Source organism: Erpetoichthys calabaricus, chromosome 1 (genome assembly GCF_900747795.2).
Source record: "Erpetoichthys calabaricus chromosome 1, fErpCal1.3, whole genome shotgun sequence".
In the NCBI taxonomy this organism is placed as follows: Eukaryota; Metazoa; Chordata; class Cladistia; order Polypteriformes; family Polypteridae; genus Erpetoichthys; species Erpetoichthys calabaricus.
Genome location: NC_041394.2, coordinates 347,848,058 through 347,872,827, shown reverse-complemented (window position 1 = coordinate 347,872,827; position 24,770 = coordinate 347,848,058). Strand labels below are relative to the sequence as shown.

At 43.4% G+C, this 24,770-nt stretch overlaps 3 protein-coding genes across 5 annotated transcripts in view; 1 reads left to right on the top strand and 2 right to left on the bottom strand.

Annotated features, from left to right (window-relative positions):
* Positions 1–24,770, bottom strand: part of LOC114668454 (zinc finger protein 883-like) — a 492,666-nt gene that overhangs the window by 92,853 nt on the left and 375,043 nt on the right. The gene's annotated exons all lie outside the window — the stretch shown is intronic.
* LOC114669347 (zinc finger protein OZF-like) overlaps positions 1–24,770 on the top strand; it is a 314,266-nt gene that overhangs the window by 36,732 nt on the left and 252,764 nt on the right. The gene's annotated exons all lie outside the window — the stretch shown is intronic.
* LOC114668248 (zinc finger protein 345-like) overlaps positions 5,099–24,770 on the bottom strand; it is a 394,673-nt gene continuing 375,001 nt past the window's right edge. For both annotated transcript variants that reach the window (XM_028823925.2, XM_051925344.1), the window contains exon 5: positions 5,099–6,297. In XM_028823925.2, coding sequence (XP_028679758.2) covers positions 5,162–6,297 — 1,136 coding nt within the window. In that variant the 3' untranslated portion in view covers positions 5,099–5,161. The remainder of the gene's footprint in view (positions 6,298–24,770) is intronic.

Genomic DNA, 24,770 nt, shown 5'->3' with positions numbered 1-24,770 from the left:
TGTAGGGTCTGTGGGGTGGTTTTGTGTTCTTTTTTTTGTGTTCCATGGGCTTGTTGAATCCCCCCTCTTGGTGTGTGTCCCGTCCGTGCCTGTAGGGGGGGGGGGGGTGCCTTGCTGTTGCGCGCGGGCCTCTTTTTTTTTTTTTTTTTTTTTTTCGGGTCTAGTTTCGTGTGCAATGTGTTTCGTGCTTTTCCTGCGTTTGACTTTGCGCCTCATTTCTCCTTTTTGTATGTGCTCACTCCTTTTTTCTGTGGTGTTGTCCGCCACTCGCGGCCCCTCATCCGCCTTTGTCGCCCTCTTTTCTCCGCCTTTCTCCGACTCTCGCGGCCTCTTTTTGCGCCTGCGCCTCTCGCGGGCCCCTCATCCGCCTCTCTCGCCCTCTTTTGTCCGCCTTTCTCGGCTCCTCGGCCGCCTCTCGCGGCCTCTTTTTGCGCCTGCGCAGTACGTCTTTTTTGCAGCTACGGCCCATGGCCGGATGTGCCTGCGTCCATCATCCGGTTTAGCATTCTCGGTTAGTAATATGGATGAGTGGCTTGCACCTTGCAGTGCACCCTCTGTATTTACTTTCATGCAGTCTTCTCTTTATGGTAGACTTGGATATCAATATGCCTACCCCTGGAGAGTGTTGCTCACTTGGTTGGCTGTTGTGAAGGGGTTCCTCTTCACCATGGAAATGATTCTGCGATCATCCACCACTTGTCTTCCGTGGATGTCCAGGTCTTTTTGCGTTGCTGAGTTCACCAGTGCTTGCTTTCTTTCTCGGGATGTACCAAACTGTAGATTTTGCCACTCATAATATTGCCACAATTTCTCAGATGGGTTTTTTCTGTTTTCGCAGCTTAAGGATGGCTTCTGTCACCTGCATGGAGAGCTCCTTTGACCGCATGTTGTCTGTTCACAGCAAAATCTTCTACATGCAAGCACCACACCTCAGATCAACTCCAGGCCTTTTATCTGCTTAATTGATAATGACATAACGACAGACTTGCCCACACCTGCCCACGTAATAGCCTTTGAGTCAATTGTCCAATTACTTTTGAGCCCCTGAAATGAAGGGATTGTGTTAAAAAAATGCTTTAGTTGCCTCACATTTTTATGCAATCATTTTGTTCACCCCACTGAATTAAAACTGAAAGTCTGCACTTCAACTGCATCTGAGTTGTTTCATTTAAAATTCATTGTGGTAATGTACAGAACCAAAATTAGAAAAAAGTTGCCTCTGTCCAAAAATTTATGGACCTAACTGTATATATATGTGTATGTATAGATTTCGGCATCTAGTAATGACGTGGAAACACCTGGGATGTCAAGGGGCGATACATCATCTTCTACTTCCATAACTCATACAGTGTTGCCTACCTGGATGATGTAGTCATCTATTCCAGCACCTGGAAGGAACACCTACAGCAGGTACAAGCTTTATTTCAGTCACTGGGGGAAGCCAGTCTTTGTATTCAGTCAGGCAGTCAGTCAGTCAGTCATCCTCCAATTCGCTATATACTAACACAGGGTCACTGGGGTCTGCTGGAGCTAATACCAGCCAGCACGGGGCACAAGGCAGGAAACTAATTTCAGGCAGGGAGCCAACCCACTGCACATTCTTTGTATTAACCCGAAGAAATGTTTCTTTGGTTTGATTGAGGCTATTGTTGTTCATGGACCTCTTGAAAATGTGCTAATTCACAGGGTTTGGCCAACAGAAAGCTGAGTGCAGGAGTCACAGACAGATGACTGGAGATGACAGACAGGTTATTGTAATTTATTCAAAGCAACAAATTATACACAATAAAGTAAGCACACAGTAAGTAAACCAAGATAGTGGAATGCAAAGTCTCTCAGGAACAGGAAACCACATCTGGTCAAAAGGCCAGAGACTTTACTAATAATAATATTTACTGACGCTAAGGAGACTAATAATATCTGAGACACAATTTCTTGCTTTTCTTTTGCTTTTCCAGTATTAGCACAGACAGGTGAAGTGACCTCCTCCTGGTCACACACTGCCAGTGCCTATCGGTCATAACATATCAAATCCTTTTGAAATTCATTCTAAAACACGTCTTTGACAAGTTACCATTGCTAGTACCTTATGAAAGCTCTTTGAAAGAACATTTTTCTGGGTGGGAAAAAAAAAAATCCGCCATTACTTTTACATAACAACAGTCCAGGAATTAACAATTTAATACCAAAATAAAACACAGGTATTTCAGAACATTTATATTTTTTGGGGTGGTATGCCATGACAAAGGGCTGATACCCCCCGGTGTAGATCTTCTCCAACTAAGTCCACTCCTGGAGGTGGCACCCAGTCTGAATTCTTTTGTGGCCCAGAAGATTCCAATTTGTGAGACTCGTCATCCACATCCAGTACTGCAATATGGCAATATGTGTAGCAAAGTGTATTGTCTTTTTAATTTTTTTGTATCTTTTAGTTATGAATTTTCCCAAAAGTAATTGTTTGTGTAAACTTTGTGTCATATTTGGTAGTATGGATGCTAATTAATGTTACTCTCCACAGACTGCATGCACCCCCGACGCATGGTGGATGCTGTAGGGGTAAGTCGTATTTTCAGGTCTCCCCAAGCCCCAATTTCTAATTTTATTCTATTTATTTGACATGTATATTATTTGGTAATTCTCAAGTGTTAAATAAGTTATGTGCCCCCCCCCCACTAAGTTCTTATATACAGTTTTTGTATGTTTTATTATCAACAGCAAACAAACAAAACAAAATAAAATAAAAAAAAGCATTTCTTCTTTTAGTGTGCTGCCACAGTGCTAAAACATATATATATATTTTGGATTTTAATTTTAATTTTACATTTTATTTTATTGATTTTGTATTAATAGCTTGTGTTTATAATTATTAATAATTGATTTGATTTATTATTTAATAAACATTGGAGAGAAGCTGTTTGTATGACATCCTGTTTTTTTTTTTTGTTTTTGCATAGGTATGTTTTTTCATTTTTTTGTTATATTAAAATAGCAAAATATATATTATTATAAAGCTGAACTATTATTTATTATTTGAGGTTACAATCATATGAAAAAGTTTGGGAACCCCACTCAGCCTGCATAATAATTTACTCTCCTTTCAACAAAAAATATAACAGTGGTATGTCTTTCACTTCCTAGGAACATCTGAGTACTGCGGTGTTTTCCGAACAAAGATTTTTAGTGACGCAGTATTTAGTTGTATGAAATTAAATCAAATGTGAAAAACTGGCTGTGCACAAATGTGGGTCTCCTTGTCATTGTGCTGATTTGAATGCCTGTCACTGCTCAATGCTGATTACTTACAACACCAAATTGGTTGGATTAGCTCGTTAAGCCTTGAACTTCATAGACAGGTGTGTCCAATCATGAGATATAAAGGTATTTAAGGTGGTCAATTACAAGTTGTGCTTCCCTTTGACTCTCCTCTGAAGAGTGACAGCATGGGATCCACAAAGCAACTCTCAAAAGATCTGAACACAAAGATTGTTCAGTCTCGTGGTTTAGGGGAAGGATACACAAAGCTATCTCAGAGGTTTAAACTGTCAGTTTCAACTGTAAGGAATGGAATCAGGAAATGGAAGGCCACAGTCACAGTTGCTGTTAAACCCAGCAGGTCTGGCAGGCCATGAAAAATCCAGGAGCGGCATACGCGCAGGATTGTGAGAATGGTTACAGACAACCCACAGATCACCTCCAAAGACCTGCAAGAACATCTTGCTGCAGATGGTGTATCTGTGCATCGTTCTACAATTCAGCACATTTTGCACAAAGAACATCTGTATGGCGGGGTGATGAGAAAGAAGCCCTTTCTGAACTCACGCCACAAACAGAGTCGCTTGTTGTATTCAAATGCTCATTTAGACAAGCCAGATTCATTTTGGAACAAAGTGCTTTGGACTGACGAGACAAAAATTGAGTTATTTGCTCATAACAAAAAGCGCTTTGCATGGCGGGAGAAGAACACCGCATTCCAAGAAAAACACCTGCTACCTACTGTCAAATTTGGTGGAGGTTCCATCATGCTGTGGAGCTGTGTGGCTATTTCAGGGACTGGGGCCCTTGTTAAAGTCGAGGGTCGGATGAATTCAACCCAATATCAACAAGTTCTTCAGAATAATGTTCAAGCATCAGTCACAAAGTTGAAGTTACACAGGGGTTGGATATTCTAACAAGACAATGACCCAAAACACAGTTCAAAATCTACAAAGGTATTCATGCAGAGGGAGAAGTACAATGTTCTGGAATGGCCGTCACAGTTCGAATATCATCAAAAATGTATAGGATGATTTGAAGCAGGCTATCCATGCTCGGCAGCCATCAAATTTAACTGAACTGGAGATATTGTTTAGGAAGAATGGTCAGAAATACCTCCATCCAGAAACTCATCAAAGGCTATAGGAGGTGTCTGGAGGCTGTTATATTTGAAAAGGAGGCTCAACTAAGTATTGATGTCATCTCTGTTGGGGTGCCCACATGTATGCACCTAACTTTGTTATGATGCATATTGGATATTTTCTGTTAATCCAATAAACTTAATGTCACTGCTGAAATACTACTGTTTGCATAAAGCATGTCATATACTAAGAGGAAGATGCTACTTTGAAATCTCAGCCAATGATAAACAAAAATCCAAAGAATTAAGAGGGGTTCCCAAACTTTTTCATATGACTGTATGTATATTGTAAAGTGTTTTTTTTCTGATGAAATGTGTAAAATATTTTGAAAATAGTTCTATATGTAATATGTATGTTATGAAAAAAGAGCTAGGCGCAAGGTGGAGGCTGTACGGCTTTGGTGAGAAGCTCTCTGTATGACGCCCTGTTCTTTATTTTGTTTCTGGAAAAGGAAAAAGGAATTAAACTTCTATTTGTCCTCTATGTTGATTTGTTTTTGACACAGCACTGAGTAGGATGGATTCCAGTCAGTTACATGTGCTTACTGCCCAGGCAGGAGTGAACCTCACTCTTTAGTCAGGACAGTTCAGTTGTACTTCTCTCCAGTGTGAATTCCAGTGGTCTCTGAAGAGAACTCCTCTGAGAGAATTGTTTGCCAGATTCCAAACAGCAATATAGCTTCACTTCAAGATTAATTTCTCAACAATAGTTTAGTTTGCCTACTTTTCAGGACAGGAGTGAACCTCTCTCTCGAGTCCTGAAGGGTTCTAGTTTTTATGGACTGATTTTTGAACTGCTACTGTTTTAATTCTGTTGTGAATTCTAGTGTGTCTCTGAAGATGGCCCATTTGTGAAAACTGTTTACCACATTGATTACAGCAATATGGCTTCTCTCCAGTGTGAACTCTAGTGTGGTTCTTCAGACTGCTTATATGTGAAAACGGTTTACCACAGTCATTACAGCAATATGGCTTCTCTCCAGTGTGAACTCTAGTGTGTTTCTGAAGACTGTCCATCTGTGAAAACTGTTTGCCACATTCATTACAGCAATATGGCTTCTCTCCGGTGTGAACTCTAGTGTGGATCTTCAGACTGCTTATACGTGAAAACTGTTTACCACATTCATTACAGCAATACGGCTTCTCTCCAGTGTGAACTTTACTGTGTTTCTGTAGACTGCCCATCTCTGAAAATTGTTTACCACATTCACTACAGCAATATGGCTTCTCTCCAGTGTGAACTCTACTGTGTTTCTGTAGACTGCCCATCTCTGAAAATTGTTTACCACATTCACTACAGCAATATGGCTTCTCTCCGGTGTGAACTCTAGTGTGTATCTGAAGATGGTCCATTCGTGAAAACTGTTTACCACATTCATTACAGCAATATTGCTTCTCTCCTTTGTGAATTCTCATGTGTTTCTGAAGATTGCACATTTGTGAAAACTGTTTATCGCATTCATTACAGCAATATGGCTTCTCTCCAGTGTGAACTCTTGTGTGTTTCTGTAGACTGCCCATCTCTGAAAATTGTTTACCACATTCATTACAGCAATATGTCTTTTCTCCAGTGTGAATTCTAGTGTGTCTCTGAAGATTCCATATGTTTGAAAACTTTTTACCACATTCATTACAGCAATCTGGCTTCCCTCCAGTGTGAACTCTAGTGTGGTTCTTCAGACTGCTTAAACGTGAAAACCGTTTACCACATTCATTACAGCAATATGGCTTCTCTCCGGTGTGAATTCTAGCGTGTGTCTGAAGGTTGCCCATTTCTGAAAATTGTTTACCACATTCATTACAGCAATATGTCTTCTCTCCAGTGTGAACTTTAGTGTGTTTCTGAAGAGCGCTCCTGTTAGAGAATTCTCTGCCACATTCCACACTGCAGTGATCTTTGTTTCCTGTGTAAAATTTAAAACAAAAATGAAAAAAATATGCAGTTATTTTCAATTTGCTGCCTTATTATCAACATTAACTTACATTAAATACTTGATTGCTGAAATTAGGAACAACCTTTGATCAGCATAAGCAATTATAAAACTTTTGCTGTACTTGGAAAACACACTTAATTTGTTAATTTTACATTCTCTATTACAACTTCTCACCAGGTCCACATGTATAAAACTTCCTTATGCTTGGCAACATATATGAAAGCTGTTTCTTATGCAAACATTAGGATTTATAAAACTCAGTGGCGGACCGTGCATTTCACACCTAGGCCTTCAGTAGTGCTCCGTCTGAATCAACCCGCCCCTCAAAAACTAATTTATGGTTATAAAAACCATCTTAATATGCAGAAATACAGTATAAAGAGCCGTTGCATCGCAGATAGATAACTCCTGTAGCCACAATAAATGCCTTTATTAAATAGACAAACCAGGGGTGAACAAGTTCCTTTCTACTGCAGCTACAGTCGTGACACACATAAAAAATATCAATAATAACTCATAAACTTGCAATATTATTTAGGAAAATCGCAACATTTTACTCACCAAAAATTCGGATTATTTGTAAACAAAATCCATCCTCCTCTCTTTCCTCAAAAACAGTACAATTACTCTGTCGTACAGATTATCTGTACACTTCAGTTCCATCACAAAGTCCCTTTCTATCACCATCGAAGCTAATGCTGAAAGTCGAACCTGCCCTGTCGTATTTCTGGCATAAGTTTTAATTCACTTTAGGGCTGAAAATGTCATCGTGTCCCCGAAATGAAAGTTCCTGTTTGCCCAAAAAATGACACAGTCTATCAGTCTTTTTAAGATTTCTCTGTTTTTCTTCACCTTTTCGTTGTGGATCACCATTTCCCTGCGCACTTGCTCATTCAGCTGTAGATCCACTCTGGTTTCCCCAAAAGTTTTGGAAAGCACCGTTGCTTGTAAGTGTCCAGCAGTGCTTTGATGTCTCGTTGCTGCCTTGGTTAGGCAAGTCACATTTACAAACCCAGTGTGGCTCCAAACACCATGTCAACCAGTGGCAAATAACAAGCACTCCCAGCAATACAATTTGCAGTGTTCCTCGGACCCTGTGAGCCAGGGGTACCTGGTTGTGACAGGCTAGCTAGCTTCGGAGTTGTCCGACCTTTCTTAACAATATCCAGCTTTTCTTGAAAAGTCCATCTTGAAAATGGCCTTGAAAGTAAATCTGCCACCAAATCTATTTCTTCTCCTCCTTCAGCCATTGTGGGGTGACAAAATAGCTATTACACCATCCTATCCAATCAATGGGTCTGAATGCGGTGACGTTGCTGTACGCCTGCTAGAGGGCCCTAGTGAAAACAACTCAAAATCTGATTGGTTGAAGCAACGGTTTAATCGACATCTATTTTGTGTTAGAGGGCCTGCAGAACAGATTGTGAAGGCCTCCGGGTAGACTTCTTTGACTTTGACCCTGCCTGGCAACAAATGATGGCTGAAATGTGATTGGTTAAATGCTTTAATACGAAAATACATGTCTGGAAGCAGCACAACCATCGGAAAAGATATGAAAGGAAGCGGACAGACTATTTGGAATTATTTAATAAGTATTCATGGTCAAAATATAATTACATCAGTTTGTGATTCAGATATTTTTTTAGGCCAGCAGAGAAGGCCTTGCAGGCCCTAATGGTCCGCAACTGATAAAACTAGAAATTGGCATTTAAATTGGCTCAAAGTTACCTCAACTTTTGAGTATTTTTAAGTCCCATGCAGATTTTGTTTCTGTTGGCATTTTAGCAACTCCAGGTGGAAAAACGAAGAACTGAATAGAAAATCTCATTTCATTGCACATTTCACATTCTGATGTTTGACAGGCTACACAAGAAGTGAGTTTTGATATATCACAATGACATTTTGGCTCATAATGATGACTGAATTCAAAGCTGATTTAGACTCCCTACTGTCATCTTCTTTGAAATGTGTGCTGAAATGCAGCCTTCATTACAGAGACCATCACATAGAAATCACACAGTGCCAGTTCTCTTACAGGTCTTAACAGCTGTGGGTTATTCGGCGATGGCGGCTTTTCAGTGTGAACTGCCTGACTGGTGAGGAATCTCTCAGTCACCCTGAGCCACGTAGTGCTATCTGTATGGGATGGTATACTTAAGACGGTAGAGAGATAAATATAATATCATTTCCATCAGGGTATGCAAGTCATGATCAAAATGAAATCTGCAGCAACGTCTTCTGTCTTCAGCAGTGTTGGTCTTACTTGGCCTACAAGTCCTTTAGTGATTACTGAGCTCACCAGTGCATTCTTTCTTGTTATTGATATCCCAGACACTTTGAATTGGGTAATCTTAAGGTTTTCCGATGTCTCTAATGATTTCATTATTATTTTCCAGCTTCTTTGACTTTCATTGGCACAGCTCTTGCCCTCATGTTGAACAATGGCAACTACAGAGACCAAAAGTAGTCTGTAGGTAGGAGTAAGCTGAGGTGTCTTAGGCCTGCAAGACTAAAGCAATGAAATACGCCTGAGGAATCACAAACACCTGTGACACCAATTGTCCCAAACATTACATTGCCCTAAAATGGGAGGACGATTCAGAAAAAGTACTGTCATTTCTACAAGGTGTGACTGAAATGATTGCAAATCCCCATAAATGAAAATCAGTAATGTGTACTTTAATTACATCTAAATTATTTAATTTGTAATTTTAAACAGTGGATTAAAGGAGTAAATGCAAGAAGAATGTTTCATTGTCTCAGCCATTATGGAGGGTACTGTATAAAAAAGAATGCCACGAAAAGCATGAAAAGTGCACCTTCAATAATTAGAATGTGTTCTGACATTTATCCACACTTAAACTAAAACCACTTAACACAAAAACAAACAACAAAATGTCTTCTTTCATTCACCAAAGCAAAATAGCACAATGGATGAGTGACAGCCTCAGTGCACAGGCCTACAGAAGCTGCATTGACCTCGGAGAAAAATTAGAAGATGAGAAAACCAAGGAAGAGCACAACTAATGGTATTTCAGCTCTATAGGGGAGTGGCAGGTGACACCAGGGGCCTCACGTATAACGCCGTGCGTAGAACTCACACTATAACATGGTGTAGGCACAAAAGCGGGATTGTGCGTACGCACAGAAAAATCCAGATGCAGGAATCTGTGCGCACGCAAACTTTCACGTTCTCCCACTACACAAATCCCGATGAGTGTGAAAAGTAACGCACGTGCATGCGCCTTCTGTCCCGCCCCAACTCCTCCCAGAAATATGCCTCTTTGAATATGCAAATCAATATAAATAGCCTTCTGTAAAAAGACAATCGGAAAAGCACAGGGGAAAATATAAGAATTTCAGCGAATACCAAGTGGAGACAAAGGAAAAAGTACTATTTGTTGGTTTAAACAGTGATATAATCAACAAAAGAAAGTTGATCGAGTGACAGAGTGTCGGAGAAACTCGAAAGATCAAGTTCACAAAGTCGCACAGTGCCCGAAATAAAAAAGAAATCACATATTAAAGTCGTCGTGAAAAGGCGACTCGTAGCCCACCGTCTGAGTGTCATATGAAAGCTTATTAAGGTACAAAATAGGCAAACAGTGGGGAAAAAAGCACGAAATGTCAACTTTAATCTCGAAATTTCCACTTTAATCACATAGTTTATTTCGCCATTAAAGTAGAACATCATAAACTTCATCTTAAAATCGTTTATTTTACTAGTTTCTCAAGTAGCACGTTAAATGCTTTGTTTTGTATTTGATCTTCTATGTGCTCTGTGTGTGTGAATCACTATGTGCTTCCGTTCTTTCTCTTTCTCCGACAGGACACAGAATCCATTACATTCGTGATATTACAGCTCACTGAATAATTAAAATACTGAGATGTATACGTGATATCATTTTCATGATGATAGGAATGAAAGCATGTTATTAAACATGGGAACACGGTGGCGCAGTGATTGTTCATATCTCATGTAAGAGGCTTGCTGCGCCATGTGCGACCTTCAATGAAATAATTTATTACAGAAATACTGTCTCTTTCAAACATACTAACCTCCAATTCCTGTCCTTACTTTTCTTTCTCCAAATACCCAATCGCCACACAATCAGCACTGTAATAGATGTTAAGCCATTTGTAAGCTTAGAACACCGATTCTTCAAAACTTTTAAGGAACATTGAAATATCTTCATAGTACATGTTTAATTATGCTATCAGTCTATCCTTCCAGTGTCACATCAGCACCAGCAATAACACAACGCAAGGCAGGAGCTATCCGTGAACTAGCTAGCTCTGCGGCACCGTGTCCTCACATGTTTAATTATTAACAATACAGATTATTTAAATGAAGTTAAAGTTTTATCTGTATACTATAAGCAACATATTTTGCTGCATTTCATCTTAAAAATTATATTGTCATCATACGCGCTTTATAAAGTGGCGCAGGTTGTGCAATATTATAACTGTAGTGCAAGTTTACAGTGAGGTAATTGTACTTATAAGTACAAACAGTTCTGCAAGGAGCACTTGATGGACTGATTGAGTGCGTTTATAGTTCTTGGGATGAAACTGTTTCTGAAACGCAAGGTCCGTACAGGAAAGGCTTTAACGCTTTTTGCCATGGTTGAGGTAGTGTGTACTTGAAACTGTATACCGATAATTCTCTTTCCGATCAGCTGCTGCTGTGATTCCCCACTCAGGTACAGTGATATAAATACTCCGAGTGGTGCAGTGAGAGTGATATGGAAAAAATGATCCGCAGTGGCAACCCTAGATACCTGTTAACATTATAATGGTGAATATAAATGTCACCGGCGTGTCACAAAGGTTACCAGTCCTGGGGCCTCATGTATAAACGGTGAACGTTTCCACGCTCAAATTGCGATGTATAAAACCTAAACTTGGCGTAAAGCCACGCACATTTCCACGGTACGTCATACCTTGGCGTACACAATTTCTCCACTCGGTTTTGCAAACTGGCGGCACCCAGCGTCAACATAGTGCTTTTGTGCCAGTTTGGTTTCCCTTTCTTTTTTAGATCTACATCCCTGATTTGGCTTTATCAAATACACTGAAATTAGCCACATATTGTTAATTAATTTAAGTCATCTGATTGAAATTAACCTGTAACAATATAATGGTTCACGGAATGGCCAAACTATTCCACATACCATAGTAGCTTTAGTGTTGTTACTCTCAATTATTCATCCCACTGTATCTGAGTTTGGAATCACAGATCTACAGCAGCTGATCGGAAAGAGAATTATCGGTATACAGCATCAACCACATGCTGCCTCAGCCATGCTGTCTATTTGAACTGCTCTCATACGGCAAACGCTTCAGAGCCTTTCCTGTAAGGACATTGCAGTTCAAAAACAGTTTCATCCCAAGAGCTCTAAATGCACTCAATCAGTCCATCAAGTGCTCCTTGTAGAACTGTTTGTACTTCTAAGTACAATTACCTCACTGTAAACTTGCGATACAGTTATACAATACAATACAGTTTATTTTTGTATAGCCCAAAATCACACAGGAAGTGCCGCAATGGGCTTTAACAGGCCCTGCCTCTTGACAGCCCCCCAGCCTTGACTCTCTAAGAAGACAAGGAAAAACTCCCAAAAAAACCTTGTAGGGAAAAAATGGAAGAAACCTTGGGAAAGGCAGTTCAAAGAGAGACCCCTTTCCAGGTAGGTTGGGCGTGCAGTGGGTGTCAAAAGAAGGGGGTCAATAAAATACAATGCAGTTCACAGAACAGAACAACAGTTATAATATTGAACAACCTGAGCCACTTTATAAAGCACATATTTACATATGATGACGATATCATTTTAAAGATGAAATGCAGCAAAATATGTTTATTACATTATATAGCTATGAAGAGGATGAAGAATGGAAAGGCCGTTGGTCCAGATGACATACCTGTGGAAGCATGGAGGTGTTTAGGAGAGATGGCAGTAGAGTTTTAACCAGATTGTTTAATGGAATCTTGGAAAGTGAGAGGATGCATGAAGGGTGGAGAAGAAGTGTACTGGTGCCGATATTTAAGAATAAGGGGGATGTGCATGACTTTTGTAACTACAGGGGGATAAAATTGATGAGCCACAGCATGAAGTTATGGAAAAGAGCAGTGGAAGCTAGGTTAAGAAGTGAGGTGATGATTAGTGAGCAGCAGTATGGATTCATGCCAAGAAAGAGCACCACAGATGCAATGTTTTCTCTGAGGGTGTTGATGGAGAAGTTTAGAGAAGGCCAGAAGGAGTTGCATTATGTCTTTGTGGACCTGGAGAAAGCATATGACAGGGTGCCTCGAGAGGTGCTGTGGTATTTTATGAGGAAGTCGGGAGTGGCAGAGTGGTACGTAAGAGTTGAACAGGACATGTACGAGGGAAGTGTGACAGTGGTGAGGCCTGCGGTAGGAGTGACAGATGCATTCAAGGTGGAGGTGGGATTACATCAAGGATTCTTATTTGCAATGGTGATGTGTAGGATAACTCCGCCAAAGACGGTCCTAAGCCCGGCTGAGAAAGGAGGAAGGTGGTCACCCTGCCGAAGTGACCAGAACCAGGAGACCGGGGAAAACAGGCACAAAACCAATGGTCAGTTCCGAATCAAATTCTTCGTTTAATGCTACCGCATCTGGGGCAGCCGATGCGCCAGTATTGGGGAACCAGGAGGCTGGTGAAAAATGGGCTACTGGCCGAAGAAACTGAAAGATCATCATGCCAAAAATGGAAATACGAATCGCCGCGTGGAATGTTCGAACTGGTCATCACGTCGACCAAAAAGAAATCATTGCCAAAGAACTGCTGAGCTGCAAAATCGACATCGCAGCTTTATCTGAACTACGACTCATAGGATCAGGGCAGATGGTCGTCGAACCACCACTCATCGATGACCAGATGGTACTCTACTACTCGGGTGGAGAAAAGCGAGAAGCAGGAGTCGGATTCATGGTTGCTCGTCATGCAGTAAATAGCGTCGTTGCATACCAGCCGATCTCTAATCGTCTTGCAATGCTCACCATCAAGGGCACCATCAAAACCCACCTCGTCACCATCTACGCACCAACCGAGACAAACCCAGACCCGGCCAAGGACGATTTCTACAACCATCTACAACACACGTTGGATTCGATCCCACAGACCGAATTGATTATACTGGCTGGAGATTTCAATGCCCACATTGGCGCCGATCGGACTGGGTGGGAGAGCACGATGAGTCGTTTTGGACATGGTGTAATCAATGACAACGGTTTGCGCCTCTTGTCCTTCGCCAACACCAACAAATTTATTATCGGAAACACCCAATTTCAACATCCAAAGAAGCATCAACTCACATGGCGAAATCCAACCGGCGATGACTCGGCGATGTTGGACTACATCCTGATCAACTCCCGTTTCCGATCATTACTCAAGGATGTCCGTTCGATGTGTGGCCCAGGCTGTGGATCAGACTATCTTGTGCGCGCCGTGGTCAAACTTCGACTGCAAAGAGCCAAATGCAAATCGTGCCCATCGGCAAAGCTTGACTGGAAATGCTTGTCAGATCCTGCTCGCAAGGCGGAATTTCAAATAGCATTATCCAACCGTTTTGCAGAATTGGTGCCATCCGAAGACGTCAACGTCGAAGAGCAACAAGTTTCGGACGCCATCATGGAAAGCGCCAAAGAACTATGTCCTCCCACACGCCGCCGAACACAGCCGTGGATATCCGATGAATGCCTCGATATGGTAGATGAATGAAAAAGTGTAAAGCTGGTCGACTTTGAGCGATATTGTCAGCTCAACAAGGACGTTCGATGTCGAATGAAGGAAGAACGCGAGGCTTACTGGAACCAAGTAGCGGCCGACTTGGAAGAAGCGGCCTCAAAGCACGAGTACCACACGATTTATCGAACGCTCTGACGCCTGAGTGGAAAAACCAAATCAACGAACGACAACATCTGAAAAGCCGATGGCACCTTCGTACGATCATCGACTGAGCGGTTACAGCGTTGGAAGGAGTTCTTCGAGACACTGTACAACCACGACCCGCCACAAGGACCACTAGCAGAGCCACCACTCATCGAGGCACCAGAGACCCCAATGTCCGATGATGAACCGACCCTGGCGGAGGTGAAGATGGCCATCCGGACTTTGAAAAATGGTAAAGCACCTGGTGTTGATGCGATCACCGCGGAATCGATCAAGGCTGGCGGTGATGTTCTCCTCAAACGAGTGCACCTGCTTCTGCAAAACATTTGGCATACGGAGACGATTCCAAGAACGTGGAAGAAGGCCATCATTATCCCAATCTTCAAGAAAGGCAACAACCGAGAATGCCAAAACTACCGTGGCATCAGTCTGCTCTCGATTGTTGGAAAAGTCTTCATGAAAGTAATCCAATCACGCCTGCAGAAACATCGCGAACAAACGAGCCGCGAGGAGCAAGCTGGCTTCAGGCCTCGCTGCGGTTGCTGTGACCAGATATTCAGCCTTCGCCATGTTATGAAGGAGCGAATTCGATGTGGGAAACGGACGGTCATCGTCTTTATTGACTTTCGATCCACGTTCGACTGCATCGATTGGCCAGCACTTTGGATGACGCTGGAGACCGAGCACATCCCATCAAAAGTCATCAAGCTACTGCGGGACAATTACAATGGGTCATCAAGCCAAATATGCATCCGAAACGAGCTGTCGACTGAACTCGCCATTCGCACTGGAGTTCGCCAGGGAGACGTCGCCTCACCGCTGCTCTTCAACATTGTACTCGACGCCATTATGAGGAAAGTCTTCGGGGGCAGACGCGAAGTCCAGTTCGATGAAAATGGCACCATGACAGATCTAATGTTTGCAGATGACAGCAGTGTGCTGGCTGAGGATGACGCCAAAGCCACGGACGCTCTCTACAAGATCGCCCGCGCCGCCCAGTCATATGGATTGAAGATAAACACTGAAAAGATGAAGGTGCTGACAACAGATGGATCGCCTGCCAATGTCCACCTCGATGGCATCCAAATACAGCAAGTTCAGCAGTTCAAATACCTTGGCTCACTGATCGAACAGAAGAAAGTTGCGTCCACGGCAGAGATCCACAGTCGAATAGGTCAAGCTACCACAGCATTCGCTTCTCTAAAGTGGTGCTTGTGGAAGCGAACCAATATTTCCATTCCGACCAAAATCCGCCTTTTCCGGACGCTAATTCTACTCTATGGATCCGAAACGTGGACGGTGCTCAAGGCGGACCTCAACAAACTCGAAGTTTGCCAGATGCGTTGCCTCTGGCAGATATTACGAGTATCACTCCGAGACCGCCTTCGAAATGAGGACATCTGACGGAGATGTGACAACCAACCACCAATCGAGGAACAAATTCAAACACGTCGACTACGATGGTTTGGCCATGTATGTCGAATGGACGTGAGCCGACTACCACACCAACTCCTCTTGCGTGAACGACCCACCCAGTGGCGAATCCAACGAACGGCACCGAAGAAAACATGGTTAAAACAGGTCGAAGATGACATCAGAAATCGCAGAATAAATCTCGACGAGGCCAGAACAACCGCCAACGATCGTCCTGCATGGAAACGAGTTGTGAAGGAGATCCGACAACCATTGGCACCCACAGCAGCGTATGGGCTTAGGAGCTGATCCAGACCCAACGCCAGCTAGGGATCAAAGAAAAAGAAGAAGATGTGTAGGATGTCCCCGTGGACAATGATGTTTCCTGATGACATTGTGATCTGTAGTGATAGTAGGGAGCAGGTTGAGGAGACCCTGGAGAGATGGAGATATGCTCTAGAGAGGAGAGGAATGAAGGTCAGTAGGAACAAGACAGAATACATGTATGTAAATGAGAGAGAGGTCAGTGGAATGGTTAGGAGGCAGGGAGTAGAGTTGGTCAAGGTGGAGGAGTTTATATACTTGGGATCAGCAGTACAAAGTAATGGGGATTGTAGAAGAGAGGTGAAAAAGAGAGTGCAGGCAGGGTGGAGAAGAGTGTCAGTAGTGATTTGTGACAGACGGGTATCAGCAAGAGTGAAAGGGAAGGTCTACAGGACAGTAGTGAGACCAGCTAAGTTATATGGGTTGGAGACGGTGGCACTGACCAGAAAGCAGGAGACAGAGCTGGAGGTGGCAGAGTTAAAGATGCTAAGATTTGCACTGGGTGTGACGAGGATGGACAGAATTAGAAATGAGTACATTAGAGGGTCAGCTCAAGTTGGGAGACAAAGTCAGAGAGACGAGATTGTGTTGGTTTGGACATGTGCAGAGGAAAGATGATGAGTATATTGGGAGAAGGATGCTAAGGATAGAGCTGCCAGGCAAGAGGAAATGAGGAAGGCCTAAGAGGAGGTTTATGGATGTGGTGAGGGAGGACATGCAGGTGACGGGTGTAACAGAACAGGAAACAGAGGGCAGAAAGATATGGAAGTAGATGATCCGATATGGCGACCCCTAACGGGAGCAGCCAAAAGAAGAGGAAGACATTATACAGATTACATTGTAACATCATTTAAATAATCTATATTATTAATAATTAAACATGTGAGGACACGGTGTTGCAGCGCTTGCTAGTTTAAGGATTGTTCCTGCCTCGCGCTGTATTCTTGCTGGGATTGGCATGACCTTGGATGGATAGAACAATTAAGATATTTCAATGTTCCTTAAAAGTTTTGAAGAATCGGTGTTCTAAGCTTACAGATGGCTTGACATCTCTTACAGAGCTGGTGGCTTGGAGAAAGAAAAGGAAGGACAGGAATTGGGGGTTAGTACGTTTGAAAGAGACAGTACTGCTGCAATAAATTCTTTCATTGAAGGTCGTGCACAGCCCAGCAAGCACCTTGATGGAGGCAGGAATAATCTCTGGACGAGAAGCCAGTTCATCACTATCACTGCACCACCGTGATCCCATGTTTAATATCCATCCATCCATCCATCCTCTTCCGCTTCCGTTATCCGAGATTGGGTCGCGGGGGCAGCAGCTTGAGCAGAGATGTCCAGACTTCCCTCTCCCCTGCCATTTCTAACTCTTCCTGAGGCGTTCCCAGGCCAGCCTGGAGACATAGTCCCTCCATCGTGTCCTAGGTCTTCCCCAGGGCCTCCTCCCAGTTAGACGTGCCCGGAACACCTCACCAGGGAAGTGTCCAGGAGACATCCTGATCAGATGCCAGAGCCACCTCATCTGAGTCCTCTCAATGCGGAGGAGCAGCGGCTCTACTCTGAGCCCCTCCTGGATGACTGAGCTTCTCACCCCATCTTTAAGGGAACGCCCTGACACCCTGTAGAGGAAACTCATTTCAGCCAATTGTATTCGCAATCTCGTTCTTTCAGTCACTACCCATAGCTCATGACCATAGGTGAGGGTAGGAACATAGATCGACTGGTAAATTGAGAGCTTTGCCTTATGGCTCAGCTCCCTTTTCACCATGACAGACCAATGCAGAGCTGCATCACTGCGGACGCCGCACCGATCCGCATGTCAATCTCACGCTCCATTCTTCCCTCACTCATGAACAAGACCCCGAGATACTTGAACTCCTCCACTTTGGGCAGGATCTCGCTCCCAACCCTGAGAGGGCATGCCACTCTTTTCTGGCTGAGGACCATGGTCTCGGATTTGGAGGTGCTGAATCCCATCCCAGCCGCTTCACACTCAGCTGCGAACCGATCCAGAGAGAGCTGAAGATCACGGCCTAATGAAGCAAATGGGACATCATCATCTGCAAAAAGCAGTGACCCAATCTTGAGTCCACCAAACCAGACCCCCTCAATGCCTCTGCTGTGCCTAGAAATTCTGTCCATAAAAGTTATGAACAGAATCGGTGACAAAGGGCAGCCCTGGCGTAGTCCAACTCTCACTGGAAACAGGTTCGACTTACTGCCGGCAATGTGGACCAAGCTCTGACACCGGTTGTACAGGGACCGAACAGCTCTTATCAGGGGGTCCGGTACCCCATACTCCCGGAGCACCCCCCACAGGATTCCCAGAGGGACACGGGTGAATGCCTTTTCCAAGTCCACAAAACACATGTAGACTGGTTGGGCAAACTCCCATACACCCTCCAGGACCCTGCTAAGGGTGTAGAGCTGGTCCACTGTTCCGCGAACAGGATGAAAACCACACTGTTCCTCCTGAACCCAAGTTTCAACTATCTGACGGACCCTCCTCTCAAGGACCCCCGAATAGACTTTTCCAGGGAGGCTGAGGAGTGTGATCCCTCTGTAGTTGGAACACACCCTCCAGTCCCCCTTCTTAAAGAGGGGGACCACCACCCCGGTCTGCCAATCCAAAGGCACTGTCCCCGATGTCCATGCAATGTTGCATAGGCGTGTCAACCAAGACAGTCCTACAACATCCAGAGCCTTGAGGAACTCCGGGCGTATCTCATTCACCCCCGGGGCCCTACCACCAAGGAGTTTTTTGACCACCTCGGTGACCTCCAAGTCTCCAGGCTCTGCTTCCTCATTGGAAGGCATGTTAGAGGGATAAGGAGGTTTTTGAAGTACTCCCCCCACCGACCCACAACGTCCCGATTCGAGGTCAGCAGCGCACCATCCCCACCATATACAGTGTTGACACTGCACTGCTTCCCACTCCTGAGACGCCGAACGGTGGACCAGAATCTCCTCGAAGCCATCTGAATGTCGTTCTTCATGGTCTCCCCAAACTCCTTCTACGCCCGAGTTTTTGCCTCAGCAACCACCGAAACATTCGGACTCAATGTCCCCCACCTCCCTCGGGACTGGTCGACGTTCAGCTGGAGGTGGGAGTTGAAGCTACTTCTGACGGGACTCTGCCAGACGTCCCCAGCAGACCCTCACAACACGTTTGGGCCCACCAGGCCTGACCGGCCTCCCCCCCCCACCATCTTAGCCAACTCACCACCAGGTGGTGATCAGTTGACAGCTCCGCCCCCCTCTCTTCACCCGAGTGTCCAAGACATGCGGCCGCAAGTCCGACGACACGACCACAAAGTCGTTCATCGAACTGAGGCCTAGGGTGTCCTGGTGCCAAGTGCACATATGAACACTCCTATGCTTGAACATGGTGTTCATTATGGACAATCCGTGACGAGCACAGAAGTCGAATAACAAAACACCATTCGGGTTCAGATCGGGGGGACCATTCCTCCCAATCACGCCCTTCCAGGTCTCACTGTCATTGCCCACGTGAGCATTGAAGTCTCCCAGCAGTACAAGGGAGTCTCCAGAAGGTATGCCCTCTAGCACCTCCTCCAGGGACTCCAAAAAGGGTGAGTACTCCAAACTGCTGTTCGGTGCATACGCACAAACAACAGTTAGGACCCATCCCCCCACCCGAAGGCGAAGGGAGGCTACCCTCTCGTCCACCGGGGTAAACCCCAATGAACAGGCTCCAAGTCGGGGGGCAATAAGTATGCCCACACCTGCTCGGCGCCTCTCACCAGGGGCAACTCCAGAGTGGTAGAAAGTCCAGCCCCTCTCAAGGAGATTAGTTCCAGAGTCCAAACTGTGCATCAAGGTGAGCCCGACTATATATAGCCGGAACCTCTCGACCTCGCGCACTAGCTCAGGCTCCTTCCCCTTCAGAGAGGTGACATTCCACGTCCCAAGAGCCAGCTTCTGTAGCCGAGGATCGGACCACCAAGGTCCTTGCCTTCGGCCACCACCCAACTCACACTACACCCGACCTCTTTGGCCCTTCCCATAGGTGGTGAGCCCATGGGAAAGGGAACCCACGTTTCCTCTTCGGGCTCATATATTATATATATATATATATATATATATATATATATATATATATATATATATATATATATATATATACACACATATACATATACATATATATATATATATATATTCATGGCATTCATAGTCTGAATCACAATCTGATTGTATGGGTGGTTACCTACCAGGTAACGCTTGTGGTTGGTCAGCAAGTCGGCTAACATCCACCACGGTGCCCTCTTTCAGTTGCGAGAAGCAGATCATAGAATGGTTGAAATAGTTTACTGTCAAATAATGCAAAGAGTACGCGACATGTGTTTCGCCCTCATTCTGGGCTCATCAGGCGTACACACTCACTGCACTCCCTCTCGGGAATCGAACCTCGCATGTCAGCACTAGAGGCGAAGCCCCTAACATTGTGCCACGGCGTGTGGTTCATTCATTTGACAGCATGTAGATCGGGGTAATTACATTCACGGCATTCGTAGTCTGAATCACAATCTGATTGTATGGGTGGTTACCTACCAGGTAACGCTCATGGTTGGTCAGCAAGTCGGCTAACATCCGCCACGATGCCGTCAGTTATGAGAAGCAGATCATAGAATGGTTGAAATAGTTTACTGTCAAATAATGCAAAGAGTACACGACACGTGTTTCGCCCTAATTCTGGGCTCATCAGGCGTACACACTCACTGCACTCCCTCTCGGGAATCGAACCTCGGATGTCAGATCTACATGCTGTCAAATGAACGAACCACACGCCGTGGTACAATGTTAGGGGCTTCGCCTCTAGCGCTGACGTCCGAGGTTCTCTAGCGCTGACGTCCGAGGTATTGTGATATTTGCCCGGACACCACCCGTCGGAAACCACATCTTTATCACAATCACACATTTATTAATCATAATAAACACAGTCCCAAAACACCACACAATGCATAAAGCAATAATCACCCCAATAAAGTCCTTTTTCTCTCAGTCCTTGGCCGCCTATCTCTTCCTGGGAGCTTTGTCTAACTCCCACTCCCAATTCTGGCTCTTCGACTGTTAGGAGGTGGCCCCTTTTATTCCTGCCCGGATGTGCTCCAGGTGTCTAATGACGTCCTTCCGGCAGCACTTCCTGGTGTGGCGGAAGTGCTGCTCTTTGCCCCGGAAGCATTCCGGGCATCCCTGGCAGGTTCCTCCGCCATCTTGCCGAGTGTGGCGGAAGTAACTATTTTCGAGTCCTACGAGGCTTGAGGCGACCCCTGGCGGTGGCCACGGGTCCCAGCAGGCCAGAAGCTCTTTGTTCTTTTCCCGTGGTCCTCTCCTGCCCCAGGGCGGTTGTCCCCTCGTGGCCCTGAAGCTATTCCTGCCACCTTCCGGTCCTTTTAGGCATCCCGGCCAGGTAATGACCCCGGCAATCTGCCACAATATATATATATATACTGTACACACACCAGCTGGATTACCCGTTTCATATATGAAACAAAATACTGTATTAATTTTAATTTGATTGGAATATAATATGATATGATTATTATATTATTATTTGATATATATATTTTTATATATATGTATTATTTTTATTTATATATTTTATTTTAAATATATAATTTGCCCGTGAGTTTGTCCACATGAAATTCGATAAAGGTCAGCAGATCATCAAAAACTAGTTTAACCCTTTGCATACTACGTTTAGAGCACTTCTTTATAAACAATGTTTCAAGTCTTTTTTTCGTGTGCCAAAATGACCAGACTGCTGGGTGAGCTGACTCTTGAACATGCAACATAAAATTGACCGTGTGAGAAACAGTCTTCCCTTAAGTCCACTCCGGCTAAACCTAATGTCAGACCCTGACACTTATTGATGGACATGGCAAAACAGACTTTAAGGGGAGACTGCAATCTCTTGAATTCAAAGGGGAAGTCACAGGGTATGAAGCGTATGCGCGGTATGAGCATTGACTACCGTCAAGCACATCAGGTCTATATTGTCGCCTCAACAAAATTGCTTTTTGATGCTGTTACCTGCAGCCTGGTTCCATTACAGAGTTTGGGTGGGTGTAGATTTCGCAGCAGCATCACTGGAGCAGCCAGTCTCAAAATGAGCAATTCGGGCAGCTATGTTTGGATGCCAAGTTTGGATCATATGTCATACATGAAAGAGCTTTAACTTTTCATGCTTGTTTTCTATCTTGCCTATACTGTACCGAGACTGAGTTGCTTTATGCTGCTCAAGATGTGTGTGCTGCTACTTGCTCACAGCCTGTCTGTGTTTATCTGGATGTACCTGCTGATAATTGGCAAGTACTTGCCTATGTGATTCAGGATGATTTTTTTGGTGTTGAGACACAGCTGTACAGATTGGTATGGGGTTATTTTGTACATTTTTTTCTGGGCCTTTTAAGTTGGTTCTTTCTTGTTGCATTTGTGTATCTAGCTCTGCGTCTGTTCTTTCCCTTCTGAGAAGGGGTTACTACCGATGGTTGCAATATAGACAAAGCGTGATCAGAATGCTGATTTGTGGAAGACGATGGAGACCGAGGGCAATGTTAAGATGTGGGTTCTCTAAACGTCGCTTGGTTAACTTTTTGGCAACAACAACAGAATTAGCTTTAGATACATGTGAACTTGTTATTTCAGATCTAATTGAATTATGTGGAACATAGGCGTCAAAATGGCCGCTTGAGAGGTTGTGTGTAAACCATAATCGTCTCACAGGATGACCTTCAGCATCTGATTTTACATAAAGAATGCCATTACGATAAACCTCAAAGGAAAAATGAAATAGTCGCCCTGCAGCTTCTAGCTCGCATAGACCACCAAAAGTCGAAGGCTGCAACATATCGGCATACTATTCAGTTGATGTGGAGTAGTTGTCACCATTGCTGTCATGAGACATAATCGAAAATTCCTCCAGTTGTCAACTACAGTACAAACCTAATGATTTGCTCACATATTTACATTGTCATTTCCTGGGTACTGTACATTAAAAAAGTCAGACTCCGAAATAATCAAGCCCCGTCTCCTATAATGGGAATGACAGCATGGCATTTCATTTCCCCACTAATAGTCAAAATTTCATCACCCTTTGTGTTATACTGAAATAAATAATATTTGTGGGACAAAATAGTAGCTGTAAGAGATATTTTTTAAAAGCGTGTGTGATCTGAGAGAAAGAAGGTTGAAATGCTAAAAATATTATATTTATGAGGATATCGAATAGAATAAACAAATATCACAATAGATATCACAAATAGATATTCCTATGATAGCGATATCTATTTAATAAGTGTATTAATAGGAAAAAGTTCTATTGAAAAGTACAGTTTTAAAAATTAGAAAATAGAACCGAAAGTAATATCAAACGTGCAGACGTGTTGCCTAGACAGACAAATGTTGCATTTAGAATGAAGCAGCTGGTGCTGAGCTGCTGCTTATATTCTCAGCAGCGCTTATTTTGTTACAATTCTTAGTAGCTTATAATTACACAATAATTACACAATTGGTGTACATGTTAAAAAGACGAAAATTAAAATGTTTTAATGTAGAAGCACGTATTTATTAAGTATTGAAATAGGTGTTTATTTTTATGTATTGAAGAGTCTGTATACTAATTCTTGAGTAGCTCATTTAAGTAGAGTCTAATATACGGGTGTTAGTTTAAAAATGTTTATCCCTCCTTTTCACCCCCTCAGGGGTTAAATTTTGAAAAACAATGAAGTATGTGTTTATTTATTTATTTTGTAGAGCATATTTATCAAGTTTGAAGACCAAAGTCCTATTTTCATTTTTTTTTCCCATACAAATTTGCACACCCTGCATCCCCCCGCAGTGGCTGAATTTTGAAAAATCCAAAAATACGTGTTTATTTTATTTTTTTATTGAAGTGTTTGTATACCAATTTTTGTGTTTCTCTGTTATAATTTCTGATATATGGGTGTCACTTTAAAAAATTTTAACCCTGCTTTTCACCCCCCAGGGGTTGAGTTTTCGAAAAATCCCTTGTTAGTGGGTGCCTACATCAGAAAAGGTATCTACTGTTCAAATGTAATGTTTCAGGCTTCAGCGATATAGGCTGTGCATTGATCTATTAGTCAGTCAGTCACCGCAGGCTGTATATATATACAGTATGTATATATATACAGTATATATATATACACAATATATATATATATATATATATATATATATATATATATATATATATATATACATACAGTAATCCCTCCTCCATTGCAGGGGTTGCGTTCCAGAGCCACCCGCGAAATAAGAAAATCCGCGAAGTAGAAACCATATGTTTATATGGTTATTTTTATATTGTCATGCTTGGGTCACAGATTTCCGCAGAAACACAGGAGGTTGTAGAGAGACAGGAACGTTATTCAAACACTGCAAACAAACATTTGTTTCTTTTTGAAAAGTTTAAACTGTGCTCCATGACAAGGCAGAGATGACAGTTCCATCTCACAATTAAAAGAATGCAAACATATCTTCCTCTTCAAAGGAGTGCGCATCAGGAGCACAGAATGTCGGAGAGAGACAGAGAAAAGCAAACAAATCAATAGGGCTGTTTGGCTTTTAAGTATGCGAAGCACCGCGGCACAAAGCTGTTGAAGGCGGCAGCTCACACCCCCTCCGTCAGGAGCAGAGAAAGAGAGAGATAGAGAGAAAAACAAACAAGCAAAAATCAATACGTGCCCTTTGAGCTTTAAAGTATGCGAAGCACCGTGCAGCATGTCACTTCACGAAGCAGCTGCACAG